Genomic DNA, 16,021 nt, shown 5'->3' with positions numbered 1-16,021 from the left:
TCCGGTTAGCACCATCTTGTTAATCAGGGGGATATTTTTTTCTGCGTCATGAAATATTTCAGCAACATCTTTTTAGCCAATATGATCGGTTGAACATGAGCACGACGAACAATATTTTCGTGCTCTCCTGCTAAAGTTGATAGTGAGGTGGAATCGAAAAAACTCAAGAGCCTTACTCTTGAGGTTATTCTCCTCCAAAAAAAAAACTCAAGAAGCGTGCTCATCATTTCTCCTGGGACGCTTGCTAACACCCAGTCCCGTAGCCTTTCCCTCGTATCATGTGGTAGCTGAGGGGGCAATAGAGGCTGAGAGCCTCGGCGCTTCGCTCTGGTAAGACTCCATTGCGTGCAGCTGCCACATATAGAGTCTGTACGGTATGTTGACCTCTTCACCTGTGGCTACATGGGGGGCCTGTGAGGAGAGCGGCCACAGCAGCACCTTTATTCTCGTCGCTGTATTAGGCGCGACGCTGCACCATTGGTGCTGTATCTTGTGAAGGCGATAGGGATCTTGCGTGAATGGCGCGAAACCGGACTGGTTCATGTATAAAATGATTAAGGATTTCCACAAAAACAGTAGCTAAGGCCGTATTCGATCTAAGCTAGTACCAGCTGTAATTGTTTTTAAAGAGCTGGAATGTCTCAACCAGCTTTATTCTGCTAAGAAACACAAAAAATGACATCCAGCAGGATAGCTCCAAACGACTGGTTTCAAAATTCAGCTCTGGGTTGAATTTGGATTCGTCCTCCTTTGCCCCTTAAAACAGTGACAGTAGTTCTAAACCCAACGGATGAAGCAGCACACGAAGAAACAAAGGGCGACCTGGAGGCGTGTGAATTAAAAGGCGCTGCTTAAGTGCTACCTTGCTGCGCGCAGCGATGCTTCCTTAAAAAGCGACAAAGGTGTCAAGTCAAAGGGCTGAACGCTTATGGCTGGGGGGAGTCTTTGTGCTCAATAGCCGTGGTGTGGGCTCCTTGAGTGCTATTTGCTTTTTAGTTGCCGCCTCCTGCATTTTAGCAAGCGCTTGGAGGAGCCACAGGTCATCATCGTCGTCGTGGTCGCTGTCTACCATTTTTCCCTGGTGATTGGTCTTTTTTTCTTTGTCTACCTAAGTATATTGGTTGGCGGTCGCAGACGCCTTCAAGTCCAGCCTTTTTCTGATGGAACACGATCATTTATTTTAATCTTTATTTTACTTAACAAAACGACTGTTCTACAGCTATAGCTTATTTTTAAACAAGCTGGATTTGAAATTTTGGTCAAATCAAATCATTTATCGGATGGATACAATAACGGTAATCGTAGAAAAACATAAGCTAGTAAGGCCAATAAGCTGGCAATTAATAATACCTCTCGAAACGCTGCAGACTCTTGTGTTAAGTTGCAGCTTGCTCTTGAGGACTAATATGTTTACTGCAATGTGCAGCGCCACTACTGCTGTTTCTGGGTATGTATGGTTGGTTTCCCAACTGCTTTAGCGTTCGACTGTTCGTGTTGTGTTTTCACAACTGATGCATCTTGCTGCGTTAGCTCATTCCCCGCACGTCATCTTCGACGTTCAACTAGAGCTTCTGCGAGTTTCAACGTCCCTTGTCCTGATGATCGGCATCTGACCACTGCTGTTAGTATATGATTGCGCGTTTTAGCGCTACGTGTGCCTCCGGTCCGAACGTGCGCAGCTTGAACAATCCAGATATCAAATGATCCTACCACTTTTTTGTAAATGGACTAAGTGCATATGGCCCAAACGAAGGAGGCAGCGAGTTTGTCCTGCCATGCATGCGGCATGGTACGCTTGAGAAAGCGGCACTACCGTCCATCAGGGATGATTTCCGCGTTGACAGGTAGCTCAGCAAACATGCGTACTCTTGGAAGTTGCACTCGATCTGTCTGGCCGGACAGGAAGGAAAAGTAGAAGTGAATAAATTAGCTGCTTCAGTTCTCTCACCAAGCTCTCACAACCAGTAAAGGACCTGTGTCCTCTCTCATGCAGAAGCCCACGTCTCTCTGCTTCTCAGCGACTTGGTCCAACCCCCGTTGACCAGGTCTCACATTGAACTCAGCTTCGACATCGGGTCTTCGATATGCAATCCAACACGCCTTCTTCAAAGCATAAGCTTTGATCTTCACGTTGCAGTTCTCGGCGCGATGGAGGATTGGTTGGCACCCACGCCCACAAGCTCCAACAAAGCCTTCAGCTTGTTCTTCTCCAGGGGCTTAATAACCTCATCAGCCGGGTTCTCGTCACCTTTGATCTTGTAGAGATCCACAACTCCCTTCTGCACTTGTTCTCGAACAAAGTGCTAGCGGAGTTCAATGTGTCGGGTTCGACGGCTGTATGTTGGATTGGTTGCCAACACGTGGGCTGCTTGGTTATCAATCCCAAGCCTTAGTTTCACATCTTGATGTTGCAGTAGTTCTTGCAATACATTGCTTGCTGCGGTTGCCTCCATCGTGGCTTCCCACGCTGCCACGTATTCGGCTTCAGCCGTAGAGAGAGCTACAATGGATTGTCGGCGAGACATCCACGAGACTGCACCACCACCAAGTGTATCTACAAACCCTGTTGTACTTTTCCTCGATTCTGGGTCATTCGCCCAGTCACTGTCACAGTAGCCATTCAGTACAACCGTACTTGGCATTTCCGTTGAGTACCCATACGTAATACCGTAGTCAACAGTTCCAGCAATATAACGAAGCACACGTTTCAGTGCTCCAACATGCTTCGCTGACGGTTTGGCTACGAATCGACTTAATTGGCCAATCACAAACGCTAGATCTGGGCGTGTTCCAGTAGCTAAGTACATCATCATGCCAATCGCTCTTCTGTAGTCAAAGCTGGTGTCCGTCTGTTGATCTTTATCCAATGGTACCAAACGCATATTGGTCTCCATAGGATTACTCACAGCGTGCGCGTTGTTGAAGCCGAAAGTCTCCAGCACATCATTCGCGTACTTGCTCTGCTTGACAGTTATCCCTCTGTTGCTTTGATCCACCTCGATTCCTAGATATTCCTTCAAGGGATCTTGGTCCTTGATCCCGTGCTCATCATCGAGATCTTCAAACAGCTTTTGTTTGCTCTCCTCATCATTAGTGGCCACCATGATGTCGTCAACGTAGACTAACACTAACATGATAACATCGTTCCTGAACTTGTAGTATAGGCACGGCTCAGTCAATGAGCGTTGATACCCATGCTTCATCAGCCAACGGTTTAACTCCGTGTTCCACTCTCTCCCCGATTGCCTTAGGCCATACAGTGCCTTCACCACTACGTACACATGCTCTTCCTTACACGGGAAGCCATCAATCGAACGCAAATACTGACGAATTCCAAGCATTGCACTCAAGTACGCAATGTTAATATCACCGCCATACAATACGAGATGTAGTGCTGCTGCCAATGCCACTACCATTCGAAAGGACGACATTCGCGCAACTGGCGCAAACGTCTCTGAGAAGTCAATTCCCGGTCGTTGGTGGTTTCCAAAGGCCCCAATCCGTGATTTAAAGCGAATCACATATCCCTGTCGATCCGTTTTCACTGAGCGTACCCATCGCGTATTTATCGGCTTTGCGTTCTCTGGCACGTCCTCATACGGTATCTCCATGGTAACGCCTTTAGCACGCAGCGCACTCATCTCTTCCCTGTCTGCCTGCAGCCAGATTCTCGCTACTTTTATCGATTCATCTCCCGATTGTTCCTTGGAATTGAAGCAGAGCTCGCATGAATGGCCTTACCATTCTTGTCCAAAATGCGCTCCGTTTGTTGGGCAACATTGACGATATAGTCGTCGAGATAGCGGGGTCGTCGTCGCTTACTGTATTCGCGAAGTCCAGTTCGTGTTTTCTTAGGTCCTAGTTTTTCAGCCCTTTGCTCCACTCGCAATAGCTCCGAATCGGTTTCATCACGATGATTTCGCTTGCCAACCTTAGCAATAGGTAGTGCAGTATTCTCGACAACCATCTGGTCCTGTTCAAGTATTTCCTTAACTTTCTCGTCCAGATCATAGTCTTCGATGCACTCATGTGTGTGACTCGACTCTGAGCCACAGACACTCATCACAGAAAAGCATTCATCACTTTCCGTCAGATCGACCGGGTGACCGTCCACCAATACATCATGTTGGTCATCGTCCTCCAATCCTATTATCCTTTCGCAAACACGATTGTTGCTCATTTCCGATACCCGACTCGATATCCCCAGCAAACGCTGTGTCTTCGCCCACATCTTCAGTGTCTAGTCCGAACTGAATAGTCGAATGCACCACTGATGTTTCGTGCCCATTGGTCCGCTGCGTCTCCATTTCACCAGCGGATAGAGTCTCCTCAATATCCACCACATCACCTACTTCAGTTGGTATCGCTGTGCTCACTCCACCAACATCAGTTGCGGCTCCAGAGTTTAACTTCACGATAATCTGCGATGTTTCCTCAGATCCAACCTCGTGCGTACCAGATCCAACCTCGTGGTGTGTACTCGTACACCCCATCTGTGTATCTTTCGCATCGCCTTCTGCATTCTGCAGCTCATGTTGCACAACCCCACCATCATTCTCATTCTTCTCCTCCTCGAGTTCCAAAGGGTCTAAACCCACGGACTCGTCCAAATCCGTAGAGTAGAGCGAACGAGTGGACTGGCAACTTGTTCTTGCCACACTCATGTCAGCACTGTCCTCTCCAGACGGTTCAAAATGCAATGATTCCAGGTCTGCATCATCGACTGATGCTTCATGTCGATCTTGGTATACTACGTCTTCTGTGAGGCGTAAGTCGGCGACAAACTTTGCTGTACGATCTTCAGGAAAGTACACTTTGCAGCCGACTACATCCTCTGCATATCCAAGCACGAACCCGATCTTGGTGTTGTCATGGTGCTTACGACGCCCTGGTTGAATCGGAACGTGAACATATGCGAGTGCTCCAAACGTACGAATGTGATGTATATCGGGTTTCACCCCGAACATCATCTCGAACGGAATACCACCGGTGCCTTTGTTGTACACCCTGTTCTTTATGTAGACCGCGTTTCGTAGCGCTTCTGGCCACAAGCTTCTTGGGTACCCAGCGTGATGCATTGACGCCTTGGTCATCTCGATAAGAGATTGATGCGTCCTTTCGCATAGGTTGAGTTGTGAGCTCTTGGGTCCTACAAGAACGTGCTCAATTCCTTGAGTTCGATACCAGTCTTGCATGGCTTCGTTAATTAACTCTCCTCCTTTGTCCGTCAGTACCTGACGAACTCGGTACTTGACTTGCTCGCCTTCTTCTTTTTCTTCTGAGTTTCTCCCAGATTGACGCTCTGCCCAGAAGATATAGTCCTTAAGGAGCTTATTCACCAGCTCACTTGACTTAGATGTCAGCATGTGCACCGTTACGAAGCGTGAATAACCATCTAGTAGGACCAGTACCGCTTCGAAGCGAGTACCGTTCCCCTTCCTCGGGATCAGCAAGTCTGCATAGATCATCTGATTGGGCTGCTTCAGACCTCGATCTAGCTTCTTCTGATATGTTTTTTTTCTTTGCTTCCCAATATGACAAGCATCACATGTCGACGCTCCCTGTCTCTGAGTCAACATCATCCCCTTAACAAGGCTCTTATCTGCCATTGTCTTCAAGTATTGTGGACATATGTGTCCCAGCCTCTCGTGCCAGCGTGAAAGTGGAGCCACCCCATCCAACGCAGTGTAGTTACACAGCGATATGTTCGGTAGACTCACTCCTCCTCCTGTCGACGGGTGCCTCACGAAGAAACCCCACGTAGCTTCATTGGGCGTAGCTACAATTACCGTTCTTCCTTCATAGGTAACGTTGAACGTTGACGAAGATTGATCATAATCGAAGTCGAACCCTTGTTCAGCAGCCAGTCCTGGTGAAAGCAGACCAAACTCAGCACCAGGTACATATAGTACGTCGTTCAGGTAAACCACAGTTGATTCACCGTCCACTTCAGTTACTAGCGCCACAGTTCCAACTCCTGCGATACGAGAAGCCAACGTTGTATTAAGCCCGTGTACACTTTGTGACTGACTTGTATCTTCCGTAAACGCACAGAAGTACGTTCTGTTGCCGGTTACGTGCACATTTGCAGCCGTGTCAAAGAACCGCCAACCACTGCTCATGTCACCGTTCACACCAGCTCTACCACTGTTGCCCTCGTTGTCCTGTGTGACCTCATCCGTCAGTTCGTCTTCAGACACTCTGACACTGGTCTTCACGCTCGCATCGATCATCATGCGATCTAGAGTACCTGCCACCACACCAACGTCCTCATCTTCCTGATCAGGTCTTGGTCGTGAGCGGTTCTCTTGCCGAAGAGTCACGTTCCCCCGCGGTTTCCGCTTTTCATTTGATCCAGCGCCGCTTTTACGATCCGTCCTCTCTGGGCATGCAGCCTTCAAGTGCTCTGTACTCTCACAGAGATAGCACTTTTTCGGCTTCTTCTTCACGAAGTCGTTGTTTTTCTCCCTTCTTGGGTTATCAGCCTTTCCTGCAGTTCCTCCACCATGATTTCCTCCGTCTTTATGCCCTCCTCGTTGTCCGCCACCTCCCTTTCCAACAAGTTCGTTCTGTCGAGAAGCCGCTTCTCGAATTAACTCACGAACTTTAGCAGGAGTGAACAAGCTTGCGTCAGCTGCGTAGAGAATAGATGACTTCATCCGCTCGAACTCTGGCTGATCCGGTAAACTTACCAGCAGTGCTTCTACCATGTCGAGATCATCCACATTGTACTGCAAAGTCTCCAATTCAGTCTTGAGGTTGAACATCTTGCTCAAGTGCAGGGTAGTATTCCCACCAACTGCCAATTTGATGCTCCAGAGTTCATTCCTCAGTCGACGAATTGTGTGGGCCTTCACCGTTTTGTTCGCCTTATTTTCGAACAGGTCACTCAGCGCAGCCCACATTTCAGTACCAGTCGTCCTATCACGAATCTGATGTAGAATCTCTGACGGCACTGACATACCAATGATACGCATGATCTTGGTCTGTTTCAGGTCGAATTCTTCTTCATTCTCACTTGTAAAAAGCATAGATCTTGTAATCTTCTCTTCTACAACGTCAGTAAGCATCATCGCCCTGAACACCACCTGCATTGCGAACTTGTATGCCTGCCAGTCCTTTCCGTTCCAGTCCTTGGGTATTCCTTCGGACGTGAACTTTATCTTGTCCACCATCTTGGATCGCTTCTTGTGCAGCAGATAGTCCGCAGTTCTCTTGGGCTCAGAACCCTCTTGGAAGTTGCACTCGATCTGTCTGACCGGACAGGAAGGAAAAGTAGAAGTGAATAAATTAGTTGCTTAAGTTCTGTCACCAAACTCTCACAACCAGTAAAGGACCTGTGTCCTCTCTCATGCAGAAGCCCACGTCTCTCTGCTTCTCAGCGACTTGGTCCAACCCCCGTTGACCAGGTCTCACATTGAACTCAGCTTCGACATCGGGTCTTCGATATGGAATCCAACACGCACGAGCTCCTTGAGCCGTCCTTAGACTTGTTGGACGGGCTCGTTTGATTGCTTGGCTAGGTTCCAGAGTTCTTCGTCGAGGGTCTTGCTGTAGTCTAGTGGGACGAGCGGTTGCCCGACGCTCTCGTAAAAATGAGAGAACGACCAGCATTCTTGCACCCCCTATCTCGCGGCGTCTTCGACTTCACTCTTCAGCTTGCCGTCGAGTAGAAGGGAAAGCTGCATCGCAGCTTTTTTCGACGGTCCAACTTTCCCGTTGTGTAAGGCTCATGAAGTGCGCTCCATCGCAGTCGGTCCTTGGTGTTGCCTCATAGAACTTTGGGATCGCCGTGTTGGCCGGAACGTGCTCTGTAACGGGGCACGTGATGATGGTATACGAGACGTAATCGTCCATATATTAGTACTTGCGCCCCATGTCTTGCGCTTGACGTTCCAGGTAGATCCGTTTCAGATTTGATATATCTAAATAGCTCGCCTTGACTAGCAGAGGGCACGCGGAGTTAGGCTTAAGTCAGCTGTAGCTTGAAAGGCAGTCTTGGCTTGCAGTGGGCCGCTCTTCTTGTGGTCGACTTGAGCTTGAGAAGGAAAAATGGTAAGTTATGGATAAGCGGCGAGGCGCTTTCTCTGCTTTAAACTATACTGCGTTCAAACATTCAAATTCTTTTCGATCTTCTTCTTCGTGATGGATCTTCTCGCGTTCTATTCTTGTTCAGCGCCATCATTTCATGGGCGCTGTCAATTTTGTATGAAAATGACAATACTGAGTCTAAGAAGGTAGTATATTAACTTTTTTAAGAAATACTGGATAAAAAAATCTGCATATATCCTTTACAATTGTAGGGGTAAATATCAGCAAACAGAATACAGCAGTAGCTGTGATGTCCCCGTTGGGGCATCCGACGCAGCTTCGACCAGCACCTCCTGTAAATACTGCGCATGACCACGCATCTTCATACTCCACGTCTCGAAAGCAACATCTCTCAGATAAGCAATATCCTCCGGACGCGCTGCAAGGCCCGGCTGTATCTTCATGTAAAGCTGCACGAAAGCTCGCAGCTCCGACGCCTCTGTGGAGTTTAACTTGGAGCGAGAGAAGATCGTCCACGCGTTGGCACAGAGCTGCAAACCGTCAGTGGGCAATAACATACTGTACGCTCGCGCCAGTACGACGCGGTCTGATTCCTTGAGCTGCCTCATATACTGCAGCCCATTTAAAGGCGTCGCCCCTCCGTGTCCTCGTAGAATCCAATAAATACTGGAAAAATGGGACTATGATCCCTCAATCAGGACGCAAGCGCAAAATTCGAGCCCGGAAGCCCGCACGCGCTGCAAGTGACGGTGGCTCTGATGCCAGCGACTCGGAGTCGCAGTCTAGAGCTGAAATCGGAAGTGTTTCCTCTCAGGGTCGTTCGGGATGGCGGCCACACATTAACGATGACGGCATCTAGTGAGATCGTCGTCAGAGCACATGTTCCGGTTTCAAAAATAACTTGATTTGAATATATGTTTTTTTGTGCAGATCGCCATGTGGAATCCTTCTCTAAATATCGACAAAAATATGACCCGTCACTCCCCGCTAGATGTGTTTTTGTACAAATGTTGTGTTGTCTTTGTTCACTCAGGACACGATATCAGCGTTATCGCGTACAGTGCAGACATGTTAGTATACCTGATACACGATATCGAGAAATGAAGACCCTAGGGGTGGGGCGCTGTACCGACTCTGTTAAAAACACGATAAAATATAGCTGGGTCTTACTATTGTAACCCACTATCCATAACGTGTATGGGGTTTCGGTAAATAGGCGCAACGGAATCCGCTCGCTTTGGGGGGGTTAAGTAGTAGACTAGCTTTTTGTAAGCATCTCTAGATAATACTGTATAACTTAAAACTTGATACAATGTGATGATCGAAAAACAGTCATCTGTAATCAAAATTAAAGCTGGTAGTCGGTACGTATCGGCACGCTGTTACACAATTTCATTGGCACCAGCTTTTTTTCAAGGGTCACAGGAGGGACCTTTAAGACTTGTGTTTTTAAATTAATTTTTAGATTTGAAATATTTCGTTCGTTTCAAACACGGGCTGTATTAGAAAGAAGAGTTTATCTCTTTATTTTAATAAATAACAGCATAATTATACTGTTTATTCTGCATGTGGATCAGTGGATTACGAAAAGTGCATCATGCTGCTGGTCCATAAACTTTAAGGCGGAAGAAAGGTCGACGGGCCGGTATCATGGATGAAAACTGCACCTTTATTCTTCACGGAGCGAGTATTCGGCGTCGAGCGAGCTTTTCGTGCACATCCGAGGCCCTCCAGCTGCTTCTGAATCTTATAGTCGACCAGGCTCATGACAACGAGCGCTAGCTTAGGGAGCAACATGTTGAAGGCAGCACAAGCTCGCGTCTGACACGAGGGGCTTACGTCGTACAGAAGGTGTTGCAAACCCTGCTCCACGTCGCTACTTCGAATTTCTCAGGGATTCTCCAGTAGCACTGTCTCCGTAGATAGTCATTGGCACCAGCATTTAGTAAAAGTGAAGCCTTTCCCACAAGTTATTACTACAGACTCCGCCCAGACACTAAAATGCACATACAACTTATACCCTCGCAAACGCGGTTTTACTACTTTCAGTATTTTCAGCCAGAACAAACGTGGTATAATGATTGCAATAACCCATAGCCTATGCTTACTTGATATCCTTTAGGTCAACCCTTTTCAATTTATGGGCGGAGTCTGTATTTACTGGCACTGTTCGTCGGTATTTCTGGTGGCATTATCATGAACTTTCGTTGCTCCTCTACAGCAAGACGCTTTTTCTGATGTGGCGGTCACTGACCACCGGAGAGCTATTAAACCTTTCTTCCTTTCAAATGCAGTGCGAGCACAGCAATCTGATGAGATACTTGCTTGAACAAGATGAAGAGAAAATGACGACTCTCGAGGAGCTCATTGCCTTTATCGACTGCTCGAATGAGTCTGCTGAGACCGTTGAAAATGGGACCTTCACGTGTGTTGCCGAAACCAAAGAGCAGCGCTCGATTCAGGACGCAGAAAGGTCGAACCCTGTAGCAGGCACGATAATGCAGAAGAAGCCCCCACAACGCCGGAGGAAACGTGTTGGATGGAGTTTGTCCACTAATTTGCAGAGGCGCAAGTGAGCGGAGCTGCATGAATTTGAAAACCTATCTACAGCAGCTTAAAGTTCTTCCCGTGCCGGCTTTTGCCTTCCTCACGATGACAACTCGAAGACAGTGGAAAGAGATGGCGGCGGTAGAGTTTTAGGAGCGTCTGCGATCGGAGGACGTAAATCGTGCTCTTCACGCGATCACGAACAACCAGTTAGATATACACTAAGCGCTGGCAAGTGTTTGTGAAGAGGTGTCACGATTCTGAATCGATATCAATCTGGAAGGACGTACAAAAGCCAGCAAGATAATAAATAAATAGTTATTGCTAGTTTTAAGAGCAGTACGAGACCTTCTGCTGTAGCTGTGGTAGGCACGCCAACATATACCTTACTAGGCTTGCCATAAACTCCTCTGTCTTCCCTTTGATACGCCCCCTAAGCTTAGTATGCATTGCGACACAATCCTGTACGTGTAGGTAACACCATTAGCAAAGCTTATGAAGTCAAATGGATAGTGACGAAGGCAGATACATGTACGATATGACACCACTCCCAGTTCATAAGGTGACTAAAACAAGCCGAACGCCCATAATTTGAGCTGCTTTGGTAATCAAATTCGAAGCTGGGTGCGATTATCATGTAATAAGGACTGATCATGTACCCCAAGCGTTTTTACCTTTAACGAAGTTCAAGTCACCTGCATGAGGGTTGGTTAGGCCCAATTTTGTGCTGGTCTCGGAAGACAATACAAGAACAAGTAAATTAATCGATGCGACTATAAGCTTGTTTGCACCGGTACTGCAGTTGCCTTTTGTAGGCAATACGACGATAGGGAGTCCGAGGATGTGCTGCAAGTTGCAGCCTGCAACATGCCGACGTCTGCCAAAGGTTGCCAAACGCAGCAAGCAATGTACTGGATAGTATTTTGACAAATGATTGCTTTGGGTGAGCAATGATACCGGTACTGTACTTGGTATTACGTACAGGGGTTAATGGTAACTCCAAAATCGGTAAAGGTAATATTGTGAATATATCACCTGGTAGATCAGCTAATATATTAAATATTACCTAATATTTTCCTGTGAAACAAAATGATATTACTAAAGATCAACTTAATTTTAGTTAAAACGATTTTGTATTTCTCAAAGATTCGGTAATCGGTATTAATCCACCAATCTAATGTCGTGAAGTTCGACTAGCTGCAGTATTACTAATCAGCAGTGAGGCCGGGACAATTGTGAGAGTGACGGCAAGGTTGGTGTGGTGTGTTGGCACTGCTGCGCATTAATATAGCACCACAGGCTGCAGGTTCATGAGACGCACGATCTGGACGACTATCGGCAGATTACTCGAACAACTCGCTCTATCGACTTCAAACAACGGCAACCGTTTGCAGTTTTCCATCTCGATCGGCTTTGTCTGTGTCACAGTGAAAAACTTGAACAAATGCTCGTCAGATTTTAGGCTGCAGCTGCTTTAGAGCCCGAAAGAGTTCTTTTCGTAAGGTGGCAAGAAACGTACTTAGGTGGGAAAATAAAAAAAATCATCTAGTATCTAATATTTTTTAAATCTATGAGCGAATCTTAAAAAATTTAGCTAACTTTTGAAAAAACTAAGCTACTCTAATTGCTATTTAGTATCGATAAAGTACTATTATAGTATTACCAAAAATATCATATTATATTTGGTTTCCTGATTACGTAGTGTCTGCGATCTGTTGAAACATCATGATAAACGAGTATTCCGTTGCTGAGTCCTTTAGTAGTCGTCAATTGCCATCGTAATCAGGGCATTCGTAAGCATTCCCCACAACTCCTTAAATTGGGACGAATCAATTTTGTTTCCAAAACGAAAGGCGGTGCAGTAAACGTTATGGCTTACAAAGAGCTACATTGGCGCGAGGAAGACGCGGACGGAGCGACCAGCCATACAAACGCCATCTGTAACACTATACAGTACTGCACCCCGTTTTCGCGCCCTTGGACCTTTGATAAACTTCCGGATGTGATGATCCTGAGTCCAAATGAACTTTTGTTTGTAAGCTAAAAGCGGATTTATTTGCAAATCCTATATGGTCCACCCCCGCGAAAACGGGGCGCAGTACTGTACTGCGTCCATCGTGGACGCATGGACTCCATGCAGGCAAATCCGAGTCGAAATAGGGCAACGCGGCAAGGTCCATGCCGTACCTACACCAGTTTGTAAGGAGAGGCTTACTGGCAGATTGTCATTGCTTAGTACATGTACTGAGTATTAGAGGCTCCGTACGCCACTGTGGCACGTCGTGAGGCCGATGAGCAAAACACGAATGCATAAAAGTGTGAGGTACATGTAGAGAATTCGTGGTCATGGTACCAGTAGTTTACTGGCAGTAGGCGGATGGTTTTGCCAACGTGCAGGATGCACGTGCTTGCAGTCATACAGTAGTTTTTCGTGTACCGGTGTACTCTCATTTGAGAAAGCGCGGCCTCAAGGACGGACCAGATCAGTAGTGCGATGCAAGAAGACGCGCAAATGGCGTCGTTGGAAGAGCTCTTCGAGTTCATCGACTGCTGTGTATGCCCCGACGTTTTCTCCGACAGCATCGACGTTGCTGACCCTTGGTGCGAGCATGCAATGCTGCCACCTCTCGATTTCCCAGCGCCCACAACAGAAAGCTCTCCTACGACTACTGACCGCACCGCTTGCTCATCTGAGACCACCACACCGCCCACGAAGCCGAAGCGTAGACGGAAACGAACGGGCTGGAGCTCATCGACCGGACTTCAACGACGCAAGCGAGCTGAGCTGCAATTCTTGCGAGAGCACGTCCATGACCTCGAAGAGTACGCGGAAAGGCTTCAGAATCGAGCTGGGCTGCCGAGAGAGAGCGAAGAGAAAGATGCACTAACTTGCGACTGGCAGGCAATGGCTGCAATCGAGTATGCGGAGCGACAAAAAGCGGAGGAGCTCAACCGGACTCTCAAAAGGATCATGGACAAGCAGCTGCAGGTTAGCGAGGCATTTAGGCTGATGGCGGGCCAGAACGCGCTAGTTTGACTACAACTACTGTAGTAAATAAAATACATCAATGGCCGTTGGACCAGTCGCAGTCGACAGCAAAATGAGTGATTATTTGTCGCTGACAAACACCATGTACATGTAGCCGCACCGAAAATATTTAAAAAAAAATCGTATTTGGGAAACTACCCATCTATTCCTCTACTTTTGTAAACTCGCAATCATGTGACCTGCAAAATCATCAACATTTCCACCAATCCAGATCGTTAGCGTAAGACATTCCACCCAATCATATTGCGCTACGGTAAAGACACATCATCTAACGACAACCCATCACCCACGCCCTATGAAGATGACCGACGTGTTGCTGGAGCCCGAGGATATGGCCACTGTAGCCGAAGCTTTGGCCTTCATCGATGCATGCGAGGGAAGTGCAAGCCCCAGTACGAACTGCAGTACAAGCGGGAGTGACAGCGCGGCATCCCCACTGTCTGATAGCCAGAGTTTAACCTTGGCCATCGACCTCCCCAGCTTCAAAGCCGTAAAAACCGAATCGGAAGCGTCGGTCGAGGAATACAGCGGGGTATTCGACGCGCCTGCTGCACCGCAAGAAAGCAGAGATGCAGCAGCTGCGAGAGGAGGCCGTGCGCCTCGAAGCACAAGTGGAAAAGCTGAAACACACACGCGTAGTGGGCGTTGGAGCTCTTGCGGCTCATGTCGCGCAGCTCAAGAAGACGGCGGACTGTAAGTGGATGGAACTGACCATGATCGAATTGCAGAGGCGACAGAGCGTCAAATACACCAACAGGAAACTCAGAACGCTACTAGCGAACCAGGCAAGAGTCGACGAGGCGTTGCGAGGTGTTGTCATGAATAAATCAGTGCTCCAGGTACGTAAAAAAAACGTTTAAAACCGGTCTGCATTGGCCTAACCCAATATTTTATATACGCAGGGAATGGACTTTTTGGATGCCAAGCCACCGACGTCACAAGGTCCGCTAGCTGCCGTCGACAACAGCTCTGTCATCATGGCCCAGTTGGCGAAAAAAGTCTCGGAAATGTACCTGAAATCAGCGACTTTATTCGAGACCGAGACGGAGACGCCGACTCTAAAATGCGAAATGCAGCACCGAGTCGATCCGCAACTTGGCCTGACAGTGGAAATCGTCTCCAGTGCCCCGTTGTCGTGCTCCATAGAAGCGGCCAGTGCGTCGCTTTGGAAAGAACTGACAACGATCCGCACGTATCCTGATAAATCGCTCCGTTACGTAAGTATGGCGTTTACATTTCGGCGTTTTAACGCTAAAATGTTTAAATTTTGACTTTTTTTTGCAGATGCAAACTGGTACTCCTGATGTGATGGAGAAGAGCTTTGATCACCAGATATCCCAGCACGAAGTAGGTTCGCCTTTGCTGCAATGCTTCACCTTGTTGCAGAGGAATACGCGTGCGGCTAACTCGTGTCTTGATGTTGTTTTCAGCTTACATTCAGCACAGTAGAATGTCGTTTTCCCCCTCGAGACGTGGCAGCGCCTTTTAGCACCGAACAAACCTTGCACGCACGCTGCCTACGCTTTCTCGTCTTATCGGAGTTTCCTTAGCGCCACTCGCCGGCCTGTACAGGCATGTGCGCCGCTCGAGCTTGTCGTGCCCGCGTTGGCGTCGCGTGATGCCCGCGGTGGCGAAGAAGCTGCACCCAATCTTCCGGTAGCAACTGACAGAGCTGTAGATGAAGCGTCTTCAGAAAAGTCACGTGGGAAACCCTTGGCTTCCCGGTTGCCGCGCGATGGTAATTGTGCACGATGAAAGCATTGATGATAGCCATGTCTATCAGTCCCAGAAAGAGAGATTTGTAGTTCTTCTTGTAGCGCCGAGCCAATTGCAGTGAATACCTAATAATACGTACAATACATGTTAAAACGATGACTTCAACGTGTATATACAGGATATGAATACTTGCCGTTGTAGACGTAACTGGTCGTGAACGTCGACTCCGCCCATGAAAGTCTGATAGTCTTTAACGATCCGTGGACACATCAACTCTGTCTGATCTCCAGCTACTGGATTACGATACGGTCTGGTACTGCACTTCCTCCAGCAGCAAGCAGATACACCGCTTGATTATCCCACCAACGGACGGCCTTGATCGATGGCACCTTTTGGAGGGTGGCTACGTCATACGTTCCTTTGACGATCTGTGCTGGTCGCTTCTTTGATTCCTTCCTGCCGTTTTAGTCTTCTTTGGTAGAATTGCTTTGCACAGCCCCTTTCTGTTCGTCATTATTGTGCCCAAACTGTAGAAGTTCATGGTCAGCAGCTGCATAGCCAGCACGACAGAGGTGTAAAACCTGTCGGTGACTATGAGACGTCGCTCAGTTGGTCCGTTGACGCCAAAGACTTGACGTAAGGTCCGTACGACTGCGG

At 47.8% G+C, this 16,021-nt stretch overlaps 2 protein-coding genes across 2 annotated transcripts; both read left to right on the top strand.

The window, feature by feature from the left end:
- Positions 1–13,093: 13,093 nt before the first annotated feature.
- Positions 13,094–13,636, top strand: PITG_09159 (uncharacterized protein; the record flags this gene model as incomplete). The annotated part of the gene is made up of 2 exons (XM_002903428.1): positions 13,094–13,186; positions 13,295–13,636. The coding sequence occupies 2 exons, from the start codon at positions 13,094–13,096 to the stop codon at positions 13,634–13,636; spliced, it is 435 nt and encodes a 144-aa protein (XP_002903474.1).
- Positions 13,637–13,943: 307 nt separating this feature from the next.
- Positions 13,944–15,308, top strand: PITG_09158 (uncharacterized protein; the record flags this gene model as incomplete). The annotated part of the gene is made up of 4 exons (XM_002903427.1): positions 13,944–14,241; positions 14,288–14,487; positions 14,551–14,803; positions 15,199–15,308. 4 exons carry the CDS (start codon positions 13,944–13,946, stop codon positions 15,306–15,308), a joined length of 861 nt encoding a protein of 286 aa, XP_002903473.1.
- Positions 15,309–16,021: the final 713 nt, after the last annotated feature.

The sequence above is a fragment of the Phytophthora infestans genome, genomic scaffold (genome assembly GCF_000142945.1).
Source record: "Phytophthora infestans T30-4 supercont1.14 genomic scaffold, whole genome shotgun sequence".
NCBI classification, from domain to species: domain Eukaryota; phylum Oomycota; class Peronosporomycetes; order Peronosporales; family Peronosporaceae; genus Phytophthora; species Phytophthora infestans.
The sequence above is the reverse complement of the archived record's forward strand: the minus strand, read 5'-3'. Positions and strand labels throughout refer to the sequence as shown.